The 16,899-nt window shown below is 40.0% G+C and overlaps 1 protein-coding gene across 14 annotated transcripts in view; it reads left to right on the forward strand.

Annotated features, from left to right (window-relative positions):
- The first annotated feature begins 1,875 nt into the window (after positions 1 to 1,875).
- The window catches only part of BRSK2 (BR serine/threonine kinase 2), a 304,017-nt gene continuing 288,993 nt past the window's right edge, over positions 1,876 to 16,899 (forward strand). For 9 of the 14 annotated variants that reach the window (XM_068193905.1, XM_068193906.1, XM_068193908.1 and 6 more), the window contains exon 1: positions 1,879 to 2,344. In XM_068193905.1, the coding sequence (XP_068050006.1) occupies positions 2,251 to 2,344 (94 nt within the window). In that variant the 5' untranslated portion in view covers positions 1,879 to 2,250. Of the gene's footprint in view, positions 2,345 to 16,899 lie in introns of all 14 variants that reach the window. The other 5 variants (XM_068193911.1, XM_068193917.1, XM_068193902.1 and 2 more) reach the window with 4 other exon arrangements.

Here is a 16,899-nt window from a genome sequence, read left to right on the forward strand (position 1 = left end):
CCTTGCTCTGCTCCGGTGGCTCTGCCAGGGGCTGCAGGGCAGAGGGGAGTGGACGCAGCACGGGGACGTGCCACCCTGGTTGATGGTGGTGTTTTCCCCAGCTTTCTTCCCTCTCTTCCTCCCTGGCGAGGGGCTGCGGGCTCAGGTGCGTGAGGTGATGCACAGGTGCTCTGAGGGGAGAACGCGTGAGGCGGCGAGCATGAAAGGGGAGCACAGGTGTGGTGGGAGAACAGGAGAGGTCTGGGGAGCCTTTTGTCTGGGGACAAATGTCTGGGGACAAAAAAGGAGTCTGGGGAGAAATGGCAGTTTGGAGTTGAGCTGAGTAGTAAGGGCCAAGTAAACAGCTGGAGGGTTGGAGGGGGCAGAGGCTGCCATTGGGAAGACACGGAAGCAGTGCTTGGCAGGGAAGGAGTCTCGGTGGGTGGTCACACAGGGTGGGTGTGGAGGGGGAAACTGAGGAATGGGGATGGTGTTTTGGAGTTTGCTTACAGGTTGCTGCATTGACAGAGTCTGGAAGTGAGTAAAGATGAACAATAAAGGGCAAAGCAAGGTTGGGTTTTTTCCACAGCAAGTGTTAGGGTTTTGTTTCCTGAAGAAATCTTGGAACTGTTTAAGCCCGATTTCCTCCCTCCTCCTCCCATCTTACTAACTCCTCTGCAACCCATTCAATAGTCATGTTGTCTGTGGTACAGGTAGACAGCCAATTTCTAGTTTTATTCCAATTTACAAGAGCATCTGTTGTTTCTGGAGATAGATATTATAAAAAGGTAAATTTCCCTCTTCAAAAAAAACCCAAATAAACAAACCTGAAGTAGTCTTCTTTCAATGAGCAACAGATAGTAATAAGGCTTTTAAAAGTTTTGCCCTCTCTTTACTCTCTTTACAGGCTTGTCAAGGCTACCTTCCCTGACTTGACAATTCTTACTCTGTCTGTGTCTCAGTTGGAATTTGAATAGCAATATCTTGAGCATTTTTTTGTCTGAAGTAGGGAAGAGAAGGTAAAAATGGAACCTGTGTGTGGGAACAGCTTCAGCTTGATATCCCTGCAGACTGGCTGAAACTGTTGTATGGTCCTGAATCCAGAAAGTGCATAGGCTGTTGAACTTGAAGTATCTGCAGAGTCCCTTCTTTTGTCCAGCTCCCTAATCTCTGAAGGTTAAACACAGCCATACTTGGACAAAAACAGTGAAAGTTTTCTTACACTGCTAATACAGTGCCTGTGGATCAGGCAATCTGTTCCTATTAACATCTAATCCCTGGATTTTCCGTTGCAATTTTAATTAAGACAGTGGCCATTCAGTTTTTGATCTGTTCATCTAAGGACCCTAAGAAGTTTTTTTGTTCCCATCAAATTCAAAAGCAGGTCTGTCACTGAGTTCAGTGGTTACAGGATTGTGCCTATTATTTTTCTTTTCTCCCCCACAACTCCCCTCTTTCCCCAAGGTTTTCTTTAAAGGGTAAAACCCCCAGGAGATACAGATCCTCCAGAATCAAACAGAATCAAATAATTTCCCAAGCTCATTTTCAGAAGTAGCTTTCTTTTTTCCCCTTTCCTATTTCCTAGCACAATCTTGTCTTTTCTTTACTAATCTGGAACTGCAGCTGCATAGTGGAGTAGAATTGAGAGGTTATAAAAAAAAAAAAAGTGTATCTTTGGGTCTTAAATTAATATACACATTAAATTATATTTAATTGATTATATTTAATTGTGCCTTATCAATAGGCTGGTGAACTCAGGTGTCTTCTGCTGCTATTGGTCATGATGCTCTGTAGCAGGCAGAGGCAGCAACTGCTGCTGATGGAAAAGAAAAGGTAGTGGAAGGAGGAGGGGAGAAGAAGGTGGGAGGCGAGGGATTGGCTGCTTTTAATGTCATTCACAGCTGCGGCCCCGGCTCTTCCGCTGCTCCAGCTCTGGCTCTCCCTTGAACAGCTCCTAGAGAGAACAAGGCGTGCGGAGCTCGGATCACCAGCATCATGCTCCTCGGGCTTGGATCGTAGATCCCCCTCTTTGAACACTAAAGCATCTCCTTCGTCTTTCAGCGTCCCAAGCAGACCCAGCGGGAAAACAAGCACGTGAGAGAGAGAGGAAAGAAGGAGGAGGAAGACGAAAATCTGCAACCAAGGAGACTAAAGCAAAGAAAAAGAGTGCTTTGCTTGCACAGCTGCAAAGTGGGAATTTAAAGAGCTGCAGAGAGAGAAATTCCAGCTCATCAGCACATACACGTTGCAGAATTACAGATCCAGGTAGAAATGACATCAACAGGGAAAGAAGGCAGCGGAGCTCAACATGCACAATATGTTGGACCCTATCGTTTGGAGAAAACCCTAGGAAAAGGACAGACAGGTTGGTTCTTTTGCAGCAGCATCGCTGCTAGAGGGAAGGTGCTGTAGCAGCCAGTGAGGTGCTGGGGATGGGGTGTTCGAGGGTTCAGGTTTTCCCATTTGCTGTTTCAGTGAAGATAATACTCACAGGGGATTTTGGCCTTTATTTATTTTTAGTTTTCATTTTAATTCCTTCTTTTCTTCCTTTTTGTCTTTTCTCCTTTAAAAAAAAAAAAAAAAAAAAAAAAAAAGAAAAGAAAAAAGCCCAGGATGCTTTATGTTCATTACTCCTTCTAATGGGTGTTGTTCTGATGACAGCCAGAGTGCATGCAGAGGAAAAAATAGATGATCTGCTGGTAGTGAATTTTCACATCCGTTTCTTCACTGCCCTACTTAGGAGCATTTTTCTTTTTAATCAAATTATATTGAAATTAAAGGTTCACAGCCTGTAGTACCGAGGAGGTGGTGGTGGTAGTGGGGGAGTCACCAGCAGTATTTCATGACATCATGATTGAAAAGGGTGTAGTCCTTAAGGTGCAGCTGGGGGGGGTTGGTGGAAATACGTACAGTATGTCTCTGGCACTGACTGCTGTGGGCATTTAGCAAATATGGATGGATGGGCTGGTGGTTTTTGTGGGTAGGGTCTGAAATAAAAGAAAAATAGAGGATCGGTAGCAGAATTCATTCTGGTTATGCTGTGTTTTTGTAGGAGGGGTTGGGAGGGGGGAAGGGAGGTTATTTAATTATTTTTCTTAAGGCTTGTTTATGAAACTTGCCCCCAGCAGATTTTCCTGAATGGAACAATGGTAAGAAATATTAAAAAGAGGAAAGCGAGTGGAGGGAATTAGCAGAGAGCAGGTGCTTCTGCCCTACATGACATAATTAGATCCCCTAAATGCGTTCAAGATCTGGACTTACTGTTGCTTGCTTGGGTAGCATATTCACTTCAAGGGCAGGGGAGTATTAATTGGAAGAAAAACCCTTAAAAAGAAGCCCAAACGTCTTCCTTCTTCAAATATTTTATTTTTAGTAACAGGTGCAATAAGCAATGGCATCTGGCAAATTCATTGGGTTGGGATCCCCCTAAAAGTGGATTGAGACTTGAGATTATAATTTAGGGAAGGGGTAAGATCAGCCATAGGGGGGCTTCTTTGGGCATGTGGGTGTTAAGTGTTGTTCATTATGGTGGGACAATAAAACATGATGCATTGTGGTGTATTTTTTTTTTATAACCCAGCCGAGCTTTGCCCATCTGTTGTCTAAAGGATTTAATAGGCGTTTCCATCCCCAGCTGCTGCCTCTGCTCTGCCTGCTTCCTCACTGCCCTGCGTGGCAGCAGCTCTGCAGTCCGCAATTTTCTTAGGGACACAGTCAAAATCCAGATCTTTCTCTGTAAGAAGCAATGCTCTTCTGAGATGATTGATTATAACCTCCCCCCCATCCTTCCCCTCCTCTTCACAACCCCATAGCAACCGTTCAGAGACACAGATGAAGATGACATTGTCTTCTAGTGGAAGTGACTTTTATTTATATTTCTTTTTTTTTTCCTCAAATCTCTTCAGTATATCAGCTGCTATAGGTAGTTCTCTGTCACTGTTTTGGTTACCACCTTTATCCTTTGCATAGCTCAGTGGGTCTTCTGCTGCTGTGTTCTTACTAAAATCTGTTCTGATGATGGTAATGAAAATATCCTACAAGAAAAATTGTGGTATAATGTTAATAAAACTGCCCTATTTCTGCTGATAATCCTTTTCTGAATACTCCAGGTGATCAAAGAGACAGCTGTAGATGACAAATTCATTTTTGTCTTCATCACCATTTCCTTTTTTTCTCTCTCTCTCACCTTCTCAGTACCCCTCCCTCCCCTTTAAATGCAATTGTGCCTGAGATTCCTGAAAATACAGCTGCATTAACCTTTTGCTCCATGTTCTTATAGCTTGACGTTGTGGTCCTAAATGGTTATCTGCAGCTTTGGTTATGTTTTTTTTTCCTCTCTGCTAATCTTCCTATCTTCCTCCTAAGTGATTAGAGACGTGGGGGTGGAGAGAGAACAGGATGTATTTAGAGGCTTGCTGCTGTTGGCCTCTGCAGTTATTCAACCAGCTGGACAAGGGTGAAAGTTTCCTTTTGCAGTTTTACCATATAACTGATCTTTATAGATAAGTCTCTGTTGTTTGCACACATGAATGCACATGAAACGCACAATACATGGTGTCATAGAAGCTGGAGGTGGGGGAAGGAGGAAGAGAGATCTTGAAAGTCGCTGATGTCAGTCTATGTCTCTCTTTTTATACCCGCCCTTGATTAATGGAATAATGCACTGAGGTGAAATCTAACTCAGTATTAAACATACATGGCTAAATATGGAAAGATGCCTTCTGGTCTTCTCGCATTTTCTGTGCTAATCACATTTGGGAGCATGCAGAATGGCATAACCAGTGTGTGGCATGTAGCTCATCCTCATCCTGCTTGTTTTGGTGGGTAAGCAGGCAACCTGCAGCATTTTAGGGAGAGGACAAGCAGTGCAGTAAGAGGGCTTGATTCACCATAGTATATTTGGTATCTTGGCATTTGAGTTGCAGTGGCTTACAGATGAAGGAAGTTGTGATTGTAATAATTTGTTTAGAGCTTGACTTTGAAGCTTGGAAGATTAGGAGGTAATATTTTGGATTTTTTTTCCAAGGGGATGAGGAAGAGTGAGAAGAAAAATCTGGCAAAATGAAATGAGGAATAGAAAGAAGTGGAAGTTTTGTTGCGAAGTCCTGTCCATTTTGCAGTGATCTTCATATCCATCACTTTTATTTGGAATAAAAAATTATTGACTCTATAAAGTTATTTTATATAGGCAGGTCAAGCTTTGCTCCCAGATACATGGGTGTTATACAAACATATTAATCACTCTTACCTGCTTTTGCTGACATCAGAAGAAGGGGTTTTGGGGAGGAGTGCGGGTTCATTCATAGTTCAGAGCAGACTTAGAGAGGATGCCATGGAGGGAGAACTTAATGGTAGGTAAAACTCTCTTTGGATTTCTCTCTGTGGAGTTCATGCTGATTACCACCTTAAAAGCTGAAAAAAAAACGTTTACCAGCAGCCAGCAACCTACTGGTCCCTGCAGAGAGGTCCGGTTGTGGTATCTGGGACACTAGTGGGACCTGGTGACATCTGGCTGTGGGTGGGCAAAACTGACAGGGAAAAGCCTTCTGTACAAATTAGTGGGTAACAACTGAAAGTGTTGATTGATCAGATATGCAAAATTTGTCCTGAGCAGCCTTCTGGGCTGGTGCGTCACGCTTGCCAGGGGTGACCGATGCCACAAAGAGAGGATTAGGGCCTCTCAGGCAGAGGAGTTGGGAGGGGGCTGAAAAATGGTTGGGCTTAGGTCTTTGCTGCTAGTGGGAATGATAGAGGGACAAAAATTGTTTTTAATAATGCAACATAGGAATTTAACATATCATTTGAGTAGTGTAGCAAGATGGTTTGCTTTTATAATGGGTTGAATTTAGAGCACCTCTTCTTGACGTCATCTGCCGGAATAGCTTATGGAATCTCTATGTAAATGATCTTGCAAGAATACGAGGGGCATCAGAATCTTGATTGTTGTACTCAAAAGATTATTTTACAGAACTGCCAGTGTAAAAAAATCCCTGCTGTGTATATATATGGACTTGTGGGGAAAGGTTAGTTTATCTCAGTTCCATTGGTGCATTCTTTCACAGTTAATTATAGGAGGTTTTCATTGTAATTAACAGTAGTAAGCAAAGGATGTGTGTCCTGTTACAGTAACACGCATGGAAACAGTGTGCCTTGAGAAGGCCCTGTCACACCCAGTCATGAACCAGTGCTACAGCTTTAGGTATAGATTTTCTTCATTTGCTACTAATTTTACATGAAACCAGCTTCCTGTGTATTCCTTGCTCTATTTTTTTTTTCTTTTAAATTCCACGGTTATCTCTGCTCTTGTTTTTCTTTTGGCCTCATTAGCACCTGTTTCACCCTTGAAACTCTTAACAGTAATTCAAAGTGACTGTAATGAATATTTATTAACAAGTGCAAAGATGAGGAACTGAAGTATTTCTTGTGAAGGTCTTTAGCATTTTGGAGGGTTTTCTTGTATTTTCACTTGACAGTCACTGTATAGGCTTTGGCATCATTGTTTGCTGTAGCAACAATTCAATGCCTAGTTGAAATTTCTAAAATGCTGACTTGTCTACAAGCAGTAAGGCATTGGTTCTAAGTGGGAGTTACTCTATTCGCATTGAGATAAACTTTATGGGAAGTTTAATGTTGCTTATTCATTTTGTTATGTTCCTTTTATTCTTTTTTAAGCTCGGTACAAAGAGTTGTGCTTGAAACTCATGGCACTTTGACCTTCACAAAAAGTGTGGGGGTTCCCTTTTCTGCATTGCATCCCATATAACTTAAGCTATTTTGGTGTATAACATGTTCATTATATATAAGCCATGAGCAAGGTGTTCAGCAGTGTGCTGTTGAGTTATGTAAGAACAGAAATAATTAAATTTGGGTCTTAGAGAATTTAATAGCCTTTTATTCAGTGAGAGCTTAAACAGGACATTTCTTTCCAGCCTTACCCATCTGTTTCCATGACACTGGCAGAAACTGAAATTTGTTAATTTTTTAATTTGTCTCCGTCAAATTTGGTTGAAAACTTCAGCTGTATTCAAGGAATTTTTGGTAGTCAATGTGGTCTCAGAAGCCTGGTTTCCTTAGGTAAGTAGGCTAAACGAAGTATATCCTCTTCATTCATACTGCTATAATTTTTTTTCTAACACAGCGTATTGGATCTAGTGATAATCTAAGGAGTACAGCTTTCTTCCATTTAGCTGTCTAGATGAATATCTCATTGTAAGAGGTGTAAATCATTGCAGTTTTCCTCATGGCCTTTTTAAACACACAAGCAAACAACAAACCAGTATATATCCTAATGTTTTCATACTTCTACTTTGCTTTCCTTATGTCAGTTTCTTTCAAAGCAGTATGAACCCATACTCTTCCTTATGATAGCCTGTGAAGACTTAAATGTTGAATTTGTAATCACAGAAATAAATATTGCAAGCAATATTGTAGGTGGTAGGGGTCTTAAGAATGAAATTTTCCCAAGAAAGATTATGTCATAGTGACTCACATGTAATGGATTATCAAGTAATGGTTAGGAGTTTTGAGAGATATGGTCTTCCTTAATTTTATATACCTTTCACTTTTGAAAAGTGCTTGCCTGCTTTACTGACTGAAGTAAACTAGTATTACCCTGCTACTTGTCTGAACTGGAAAGTTCAGCTATCTCTTTTATGACTCTCACTCTTTTTAGTTGTTTTGTTTATTGTTTGAATTAGAAATTCCTGTTTGCTAAATGCAGTGAAAATTATTTTTAACTTCCATCCGTCTGAAAACTTTGTAGGGGCATGCCATTAGTCTTCTACCTCAATATTAGTAGCACAATTATTATGAACTTGTGGAAACAGCAACAGGCTCTAAATTATTGTTTTTCTTTGTAAAGCACAGTAAGCTTTCTCACCCAAGAGTTGTTAAAATTTGATACTGTCAAATGAGTAGGACTCTGACTATATGCTTACATTTCAGATGCCAGCAGGAACTGTGGAAGCACTGATTTCACAAATAGGGTTCTTGCACTGTTCAAGCACTTTCCTACTTTTTGTCATTGTTGTAATGTAATTTTGTTCTGCCACAGTGAGGACTGCATTAGGGTGAGGAGAGAGGTTGAAGAAAGGAAAAAATCTTCTTGTTAAAATTTACCTCTTGAGAGGAATTCTTTTGATCTCTAGAAAATCTGTGATTCTTTGGGAAGAACCAAGTGTAGTGTTTTAGGTAGGTTCTTACAATTCCTTTTGTAAACTGAGTGGAGCAGCCAGTGTATGCTTTGGTCTCTGCAGCATTGCAATGTTTTTCAGTATACCGTAAGTTTACTCCATACATTACGTTTTGGGAAGTCTTTAATATTGTGTGTTTTAGAGAGTTAAACTGTAATTGCAATTGCAATAATAAATGTGATACACATCTAAAAATTAGCAGGTGGTTAATATAGAACAAGTGCAGGTGGTGGAAGAATTCCAGCTTTCAGAAAAAATTGAAAATAAATGAGAAGTTTGGAAGTAATACCTTCTGAAGTAAAAGACATTGCATGAGGACTGTGCTATGCACCTAGGAGAACAGTCACAATAAGATGGGGTGGAAGCCTGGATGTAGATTTCTGTAAGGTACAGAAAGGCAGAGACATAAATGAATGCTCAAGTAGTGGTCCTCTTCAAATGCTAAGATACTGTAATTTACCCTTGTGAAGTCAGTCCATATTTGAAATTGAGCTGCATTCAGTAGAAGGATCATCAAGACTGGATTAATAGATGAGGGTGGATTTTTTTTTGTTTGTTGTGGATTTTCCTATTAAGAAATATCCCAAAGAAATTTTCTGTTTTTTTTTTTTTTTTTTTTTTAAACAAGCCCAAGATGTTTAGCAATTCTAGTCAATAATCTTGTTCATTCTGCTTATGGAATATGAGGAGATTGTTCCATTTCCAGTTCATGCATAAACATTATGTTTTTCTACAAAACAGCCATAATGATCTGTAGAATAACATGAATAATTTGTTGTAAATAGTGTTCTTAATGAACTTGAACCATCTTCATCTGCAGTGTCTGTAAATGCAGAGTGATTTCCTTTAAATCCTTATTTGTTTCAGATTTTCTGGCAAACAGCTATTTATATCTCCTTTCCCCAACTGCTTTACCTCACTTATGGATTGTTTGCACTTATGCAGTATTCAAAGTTTTGAATTGTACTCTTGAATGTAGTCTGTTGTGTATGTTGCATAAGAGAATTGCATTCTGCTTGGATCATTGTGCAAGCACTTCCAACACAGATGTTTGCAAGTTCAAACCAAAAATTCAGTTTTCCTGCACAGTTTGGACATGATTCCTATGAGCATCCATGCTTAGTAGATGTAAGTTTTCCAGAAAGTCTTTTTAAAAGGTACAGAAGTGTGACCAAATTAAACTTGTTTTAAAATTACTACTTTTATAGCATATTAATATTGTTCATCCAGTTTCATTTTACTTATTCTACATTTAATTTTGAATAGGAATATAAAATTTTTATGAATTAATTATATTTACAGACTAGAAACATTACTAGTAAAAATATGTTAAAAAACCACACTAAAAAATTACCCAGAAGATTTATTTTCCATTGCTTCATAGCTTTTGAAAGTTGAGTTTGAGTGGAGTTTAGGTGGAACAGCAGAATTTGTTTTGGTTCCCTTCATGGAAGTGCATTACTGGCTACTGATGTAGCTGCATGCATTTTGTTCTTGGATGTGTCATTTGTGGCAGAGATGCCTGTGAGGGTGCAGTTGTCCTGTGGACTGTATGAACAGGAATGCACTCTTTCTTTTGCAATGACCTTGGGATAAACTTTTTAAAGGCTATTTAATGCAAGTGTGTCATGAGACTAAGGACAGACAGCAGTATGGACAAAGAAGGTAAATGATGGTGAGTGTTTAAGCAAATCCAGGTATGTTCTCTTGCCAGTGGTACTGTTGCCTTCCTAGAGGGCAGAGTAACCTTCAGGCTGGTGCAGGTGGCTGATGCCTGCTCAGTGAGGGAGGTGGCGGCGTAGGACACTTTCCTTGAATTGTTAGTGCTCTTGGTTTTATTTTGAGGAAATGATCTTATTATTTCCTGAAGGCCACAGAGACATATCAGCCAGCTGATATAAAGTAGCCCTAAAGCTGCCCTAAATAACTCTTTCATGGAGTTCTAATGGCCAAGCTTGCTGTTCTGTACCCCATGGCTGTGCTAAGCAGTTTCTGGCTTTTAGACTTTTGTTGTAACTACTTTGGGGAATAGTTTTTAAATTTTTGGTTTTTTTCACATAAACATTTTTAATTTGGGATGAAGTAAGGTTAGACTGGAAGGGACTGTTCTTTGTGTAGCTCACCACAGATAACAGCCTGCTTTTCAGTGTTTTATCTAATAAGCCACCCATTGATAATCAGTGCTTTTATAATTAAGGAGTTTGGAAGAAAGTAGATAACTTGCCAGCCACTGACAAAAGGAACTTTGCACTGAAATCTGTGAATCAACTGACAGCAAATGGGTTAATGCCGGGTGCAGGGGGATGTTGAGGAGAGAAATCATGGTCAAGTGGCTTAGGGTGGGATGCAAGTACTATCTATTTTTCTTTCTCATTTTAATGTTCCAGCACTATGTGGGAATTATAGGCGTGATAATATTTCCAGTGAAGTACTTACCTTTAATTTTTCTAAAAAGGAACACTGTTTTCAGGCATCCATTTAGTAAGTGCTCTTCTGGCTCTCTGCTTCTACTCACAAAAAAAAACATGCTCTCTTTACATCCTGAGGCTTTTGCAATTTTGATTTGCTGTCTTTTGCACTATATGCTTAAGGTGGGAGAAAATAAATCAGTGTGGCATTTTTTTAATCATGTCTACATTACCTTTGTATTAACACACTCTGTTTTTGCAGTGTCATTGCTCTGTGTGTTCAGCTTTAAATGCCATAAACTGACTCCCCTTGTATTTTACCTATTAAAAGCACTATTGGCTGCAACAAAAGTAATGGAGGAGCTGGTTTCTGGAAGAAGCAAAGTGAATTGGACAACAAATATGTTAATTTTTTACTGTTTGTCTAAAGCCTACTCTTAGAACTATTAAGTGTCAGTCTGTCAAAGTGGAACAGCAGCTGCAAATGAGAATGTGCCAGGTCTTCATACTGACCCAGCAGGGAACGATGATGAAATTGCTTGGCTCTTTATCTTTCATTCTTTTTCTTAATTATTTCATGTGTGGCTAGCAATGCAGACACTGCTAGGTTTCTACACAGATACTCCTATTGGAAAAGTGATTGTTTTGTTGCTTTAGTCCAGGATGAGGCACACCAAAGCCCTGGTTCGTAGTGTTGGCTTGCAGGAATATAATTTATGAAGAAGAGCAACCTTCAAGAACATATTTGCAGCTAAACATGATCTGGAGATGTACAATTTCATTTTAAAAAATTCTGTTAAAAATAAAATAAATGTCTGCTCTGATGAAGTCTGGGCTCATCTAGTGTAAGACTTTGATAAGACTGTTTTGTTGCAATTGCATTAAAGCACAAGTTTAAGAGAGAAAATAAGACTTCATATCCCAAATCTTTGTGGTGTTAAATGTACTGTGTGCGATGCTAAAAATTTTCTGATGTCTTTTGCTGATTGTTTGCCAGCAGAGGATTGGGTTACTTATCATGCCAGCCATCTGCCCTGGGTGAGTTTCTAATGTGATTGTGTGAATGCCTTTTAATAAGTGTGACCTGTCCCTAAGATTAAGGAATGAATTTGACTGTTTAAGATTTTGACCATACTGGAATCTCTTAATCTGTGGCAGTATTCTGGTACAAAGCTCTCATCATATTTTCAGATTCTGAATGATGGATAGCTTGGTTTCATGTTGAGGAAACCTGTTGGCAGCAGGTACAGGTTTGGTCCATGGTTATCTTTTTGAAGTCCTCATCATCTGTTTTTGTGGTTTGCATTTTTGTGGGGTTTTTTGGTTGGTTGGTTTTTCTTTTGGTTGCTTTTGGGGCTTTGTTTGTTTATTTTGTTTTAAAGTTTGTCATTACCTTGCCTCTTCAAAATGGAAACTGATCTGAGTATTGTCATCCTAATCTAGAGGCTACTAGACAGATATTTGGTTCTTTCCACAGCTGCAGTTCCTTAGAGAAAATTAATTAAGATGCTAGGAAGGTATCTTCAGAAAATTTCTGGGGATGTTAACAGTTCCGAAGCTGAGACCCTTAATTGTTTAGGCCTTATTTAAATAGGTTCATGTTTACTGCTTGAAGAGCCATAGAAATACTCAAGGACATAGCCCATACCTAAATAAGCATATCTTATTTTCAGATTTTTTTTTTTCCTTAACTGTATGGTCATGGTAGACTGAAAAACAAGGTACTTTTATGGTTGTCTCCTACTTATACAAGATGCTTTGTCTTTGGGTAATTAATACTGATGCACTGTATGTCCTTGGACAATTATTTTCTCTTAGGTGTATTTTTTTTCTTCCACATTTTATGTGTCTTGCCCAGCTTGTGAACTGAGGGGAAGGATAATTTGTGTTACATTATCTCCATGTAATCCCTTTCATGCTAAGGCACTAATCCTAGTCAGGCCTTTGTGTGTGACTAGGAAGTTCCATTTAAATATAGGAAGAAGCTCCTCCACTGTGAGAGTGGGCTGCACCTGGCACTGGTTGCCTAGAGATGTTGGGAAGTCTCCTTCCTTGCACTATTCAAATCCAGACTCGACAAAGCCTTGAGCAGCCGCTCTGGTTGGCTGTGCTTTGTCCAAGGGTGTTGATCCAGGTGATATCCAGAGGTCGCTTCCAGCCTCAACTCTTCTGTGTTCTTCTGTGCAGCTAAACCTTAACTTGCTCAGTGAGCTGTAAAACTAAGGAACTCCATATTCTCCAGTTTTGTACCCTGTATTTCCCTGCTGCTCCTGCTTTTTCTCTGTCCCTTGTCTCTTGGACTAGGTGAGGACAATGTTTGTGACTGATTTGGAGCTGTCTCTGCTGCTTGTTCATCTTTTTTCTTCTGAAATACATTGAGGATAAATCACAAGTGAGCTTTCTGTAGTGGGAGTGATGGTTTGAATCTCTTAGGTTTTTTTTCCACAGACATTCAGCACTCTCCATTGAATTTGTAGAATCTCAGAGACTTCCTTTGCTCTTTCAGACTTGGTTGGAACTTGATAATGGGTTCTGATGTTACGGGGGAATTGCAGGTGCACAGCCTGAACATTTAAATTTTATTTCCTTTAAAAAAATCAGGTTAACAGAAAGCTGTCCTAAACAGCACAGCTTCTGTAATCCACTTGGTTTTGAGGGCCATGAGGTGCTGCTATGACAGATTGAGATTGCTGCAATACAGCTGCTCTTCAGATGTTGCCCTCACCTTTTCTAAGATTCTTATACCAAAGTTAGAAGGAGAAGATGGTGCTAAAAGCACATTATGATTCCCTGATGCTGGGGGAATCCCCATACAGCTTGGCAGGCTGGATTGCTGCCTACTCACTGCTGCTGGAGCAGTGCAGAGCAAGGGTGATGGAGACTTGAACTTGGTCATTTCTGTTTGCAAGCTGAGCTCAGTGCTTGGGGAGTGTGGGAAGAAGGGAGCTCTCTCTGCATTTCCTCCATGTATCCATTTTGGTACAGTGGCAGTATTTGAAGTAGTCCTTTCCTGCAGAAAGCTGAGAGGAAGACTGAGAGCCGTTTGTGTGTTTGCAATGCCTGTCTGTACAGAATCGTCACCAAAGACAAAGCCAAGTATTATATTAGAACTTGGCAATGGTGCAGGCACTATCGCCTCATTAAATGCAAGCATTTGTTTTTTTGTAAAGACACAGCTATGAGTGGCACAGCTTTTAAGATTCCTTACACTTTGTGAGCACCAGCCTTCAAGTTTGTCATTAGCCTTTGAAGCTAATTAAATCTACCCTTTTCCCCCAAACTTCCCACTCCTGTAAATCAGTAAAGCTTGAATAAAATCAGTAATCATCGTCAATAGAGAACGATCTGTCCTAGAGTTTCTGGGTTTTGTCCCATGCTGCTTTTCTTGTGGGTCTGTGGTTTAATTCATTGCTCATATTTATGAAATTACATCTCTTTTACTTCTGGTTGTTTCCTGATTGCAATGAAGACATTACTTAGGCAAATTTCCCACTCAGTTACATCTGTGCAGTCTCAGTGACTTCAAGGCCTTCCTCACATCTATCTGAGAGGGGAGTTTGACTCATGAGCAAGCTTCTCATTGATGGCAGCAGAGGCAGACCTCTGGCAGTGTTCTAGTTAAGAGAAGCCTAGGAATACATCTCTGCAGTGAATATTCAAGCAAATTAGAGCACTAAGTGGAATGATACTGTAAGCAAATTCAATTCAAACAGAAAATACAGGCCCAGCATTTTACAAATTACTATATTTCATCCTTAAAGCAGAAGTCTGTCTGCTCAGCTAACACACAAATTCAGGCAAGCAAATGTTTTAATACTTCTAGTAGTAATTCTCTAGTATTCCATACATACCTGTCCTGAAATTACGCAGCCAGTCTGCATTAAGTTTCAGGATGGAGAAAATGCCCTTACATTTATCATTACTTCATCTTTGCTAGGAAAAGGAACAACCAGACTAGTAGCATGATTGGGACAGTTGCCATCTTTATTACCAGGTGCCTTGTCCTGCTCAGACAAAATGCTCTAAAAATAGGCAGTGTTTCTGGATCTTTGTCCTTAACGCTGTCATCACCATTTCTCTTATCACCACTGAATTAGATGAGTTATGGCTGCAAAGCCTCTCTAGCTCCACCAATTCTCATTTATCCTCAGTGCTTTTGTGCCCGTGGCTCTGTGGAACCAGGTGGGCTGCAGACTGCTTCACAAGAATTCTTAGCAACCTTGATTAGAATAGCAAAATTACCATCATATTTACTGTCCAAGTGTCTGCTCTACTGCAAATTTCTGAAGAGTTCATCTGAGGGAAGAAACTCGTGTGCTCTAAGTCTTTTCCTTCTCACTGAAATGGTGGGGATTGAACACATGGCTAGGCCAAGGATCCGGATCAAAGGCTATGTGTAACTTGCAGTCACAGGTGGAATTCTAGCCCTGGTGGGATGTGCTGTTCTCTTCTGGCACAAAGAGCGATGGACAGAGGGCACTGAAGGTTAAAGAAGTGAACCAGAGCACCTAAGAATGTTGCCCTGAGTAGAAGTCCTGTCTTCCCCATCGTTTACCTTATTATTTACTTGTAGCAGTTGTGCCATTTTTTGGTCTCTTGATAAACTCTGCATCAGCTATAGACGAGTATAATGTGTCAGATGTGGATAAGCTGAGTGTTTTTATACCTAATGCATTGTACACTTTATGTATGGGAGACTTCATTTCAGTACTGGTTTGGGTTTATTTCAGGGTTGGTTTAGGTTTTTTGTGTGTGTGTGTGTGTACACAAAATGCCAAACTTCTGCTTGATCCTGTAGAGTTCTAATTCTCTGATGCAAAATTATTCTGTACTCTCAAGGGTCCTTGGATTAAAGGTACTGAACTTCTCAAAGGAGGGTCATTATTTGTACTCTTGTGATCTCTAAAATGCTACAGAGTCTTAGCTGGGACATTTCTTGTCTTCAGGAGTAGTAGAGATGTATACAATACGGGGTCTGTTTGTGTCATTGTGCAGTTGTAAGGCAGATTATTCAGAAACAATAACCATGTAGTCTTCACTGGCCTTAAGAGGCTTAGTCACTGACTTGGGGTGGAGCCTTTGACTAGTAAAAAATTGTATTTTTTTATGATACCCTGGTGTAAAACTAAGATAATCCTTGACTTCCCTTCTGGGACTGAGAGGGTTAGCCAGCTAGCGTAGATAACTGCATCAGAAATAAAAAGCATCATGAAAAGGCCTGGGATAACCCTACAGTTTAGGTCTAGTGATTTTAAATTTTTTTTTTAACCTCCTGAGGACAGACTGGCCCATACAGCCTGGTCTGCCAGGTGATGATATCTGTTTATGCTGTATTTGTCTTCCATAGCTTGTCCTTTTGATTGTTGAAACACTGATACATAAATGCTGAAATTTCTGTGGCTGCCTTTAAAAAGTTGTTCTAACTCCATTCTAATAAAATGGAGAAATTGCTTTGATATTCCCATTTTGACAATATGTGGCTATGCTGACTTTTGTTGCTTCTTTCCTTAGGGGCATTTGTCCCTGATCTCTCAAACAAAATGTCACTGAGTAAAACAATGTATGATGCTGTGTGTTCTAGTTACAAAAGATTTATAACTTGGTCACTTTTATTTATGCCTCTGTGGAGCTGGTGGAATTCTACTGCAGTGTTAAAATGCAGCAGTTTCATTTTCCTGCAGGCAGCAGCCCTCTGGTGGTGTGCACTTTTTTTCTTTTTTTTCCCTCTTTTTTTTTTTTTTTCTTTTTTTTTCCTTTCCCTTTTAAGTCCTTTTTGGAGATTCAGATAGACTGATAGAGAAGCCTTTAAAAGTGCCTCCAATTAAGCTGCCACACAGTCCCATATCTCCTCTCTTTTCCTTTCTAGTCCTCACCTCATCACCACCCCTACCTAAATTTGCACGTGGGATGTAAAAGACAAAGAAAGGTTACAAGATTAACCCAGTGGATAATACCAACAGTCTTATTTGGCAAGCTGATATTTACAAAATACTGTATCTGTAAGTTTCAGCTCCCAGCACTCCTGCCTGGAAAGGGTATAGGTCGGTGTGAAGTGGGTGGCTCAGCTCCTGGGTTATGCTGAAGACTAGACTGTCAGGAATGCAGGCATTTCTGAGGAGGCTGCTGATGAACTTGAAAATTGAAATAGCAAAGAATTTCTTTAAGGGATGACCTTAGGAGTCTGCTACATGGGCGTTAGTCATATTGTAAGCTACTGTCTGGAAAAAGTATTTTGGCTAATGGGGAAGGAGAATCTTTTCATCAGTGCCCTAGGAGTGAAATTTCCCCTTTTGCTAGTATGAGATTTAGCTATATCTTGA

The sequence above is a fragment of the Anomalospiza imberbis genome, chromosome 6 (genome assembly GCF_031753505.1).
Source record: "Anomalospiza imberbis isolate Cuckoo-Finch-1a 21T00152 chromosome 6, ASM3175350v1, whole genome shotgun sequence".
NCBI lineage: Eukaryota > Metazoa > Chordata > Aves > Passeriformes > Viduidae > Anomalospiza > Anomalospiza imberbis.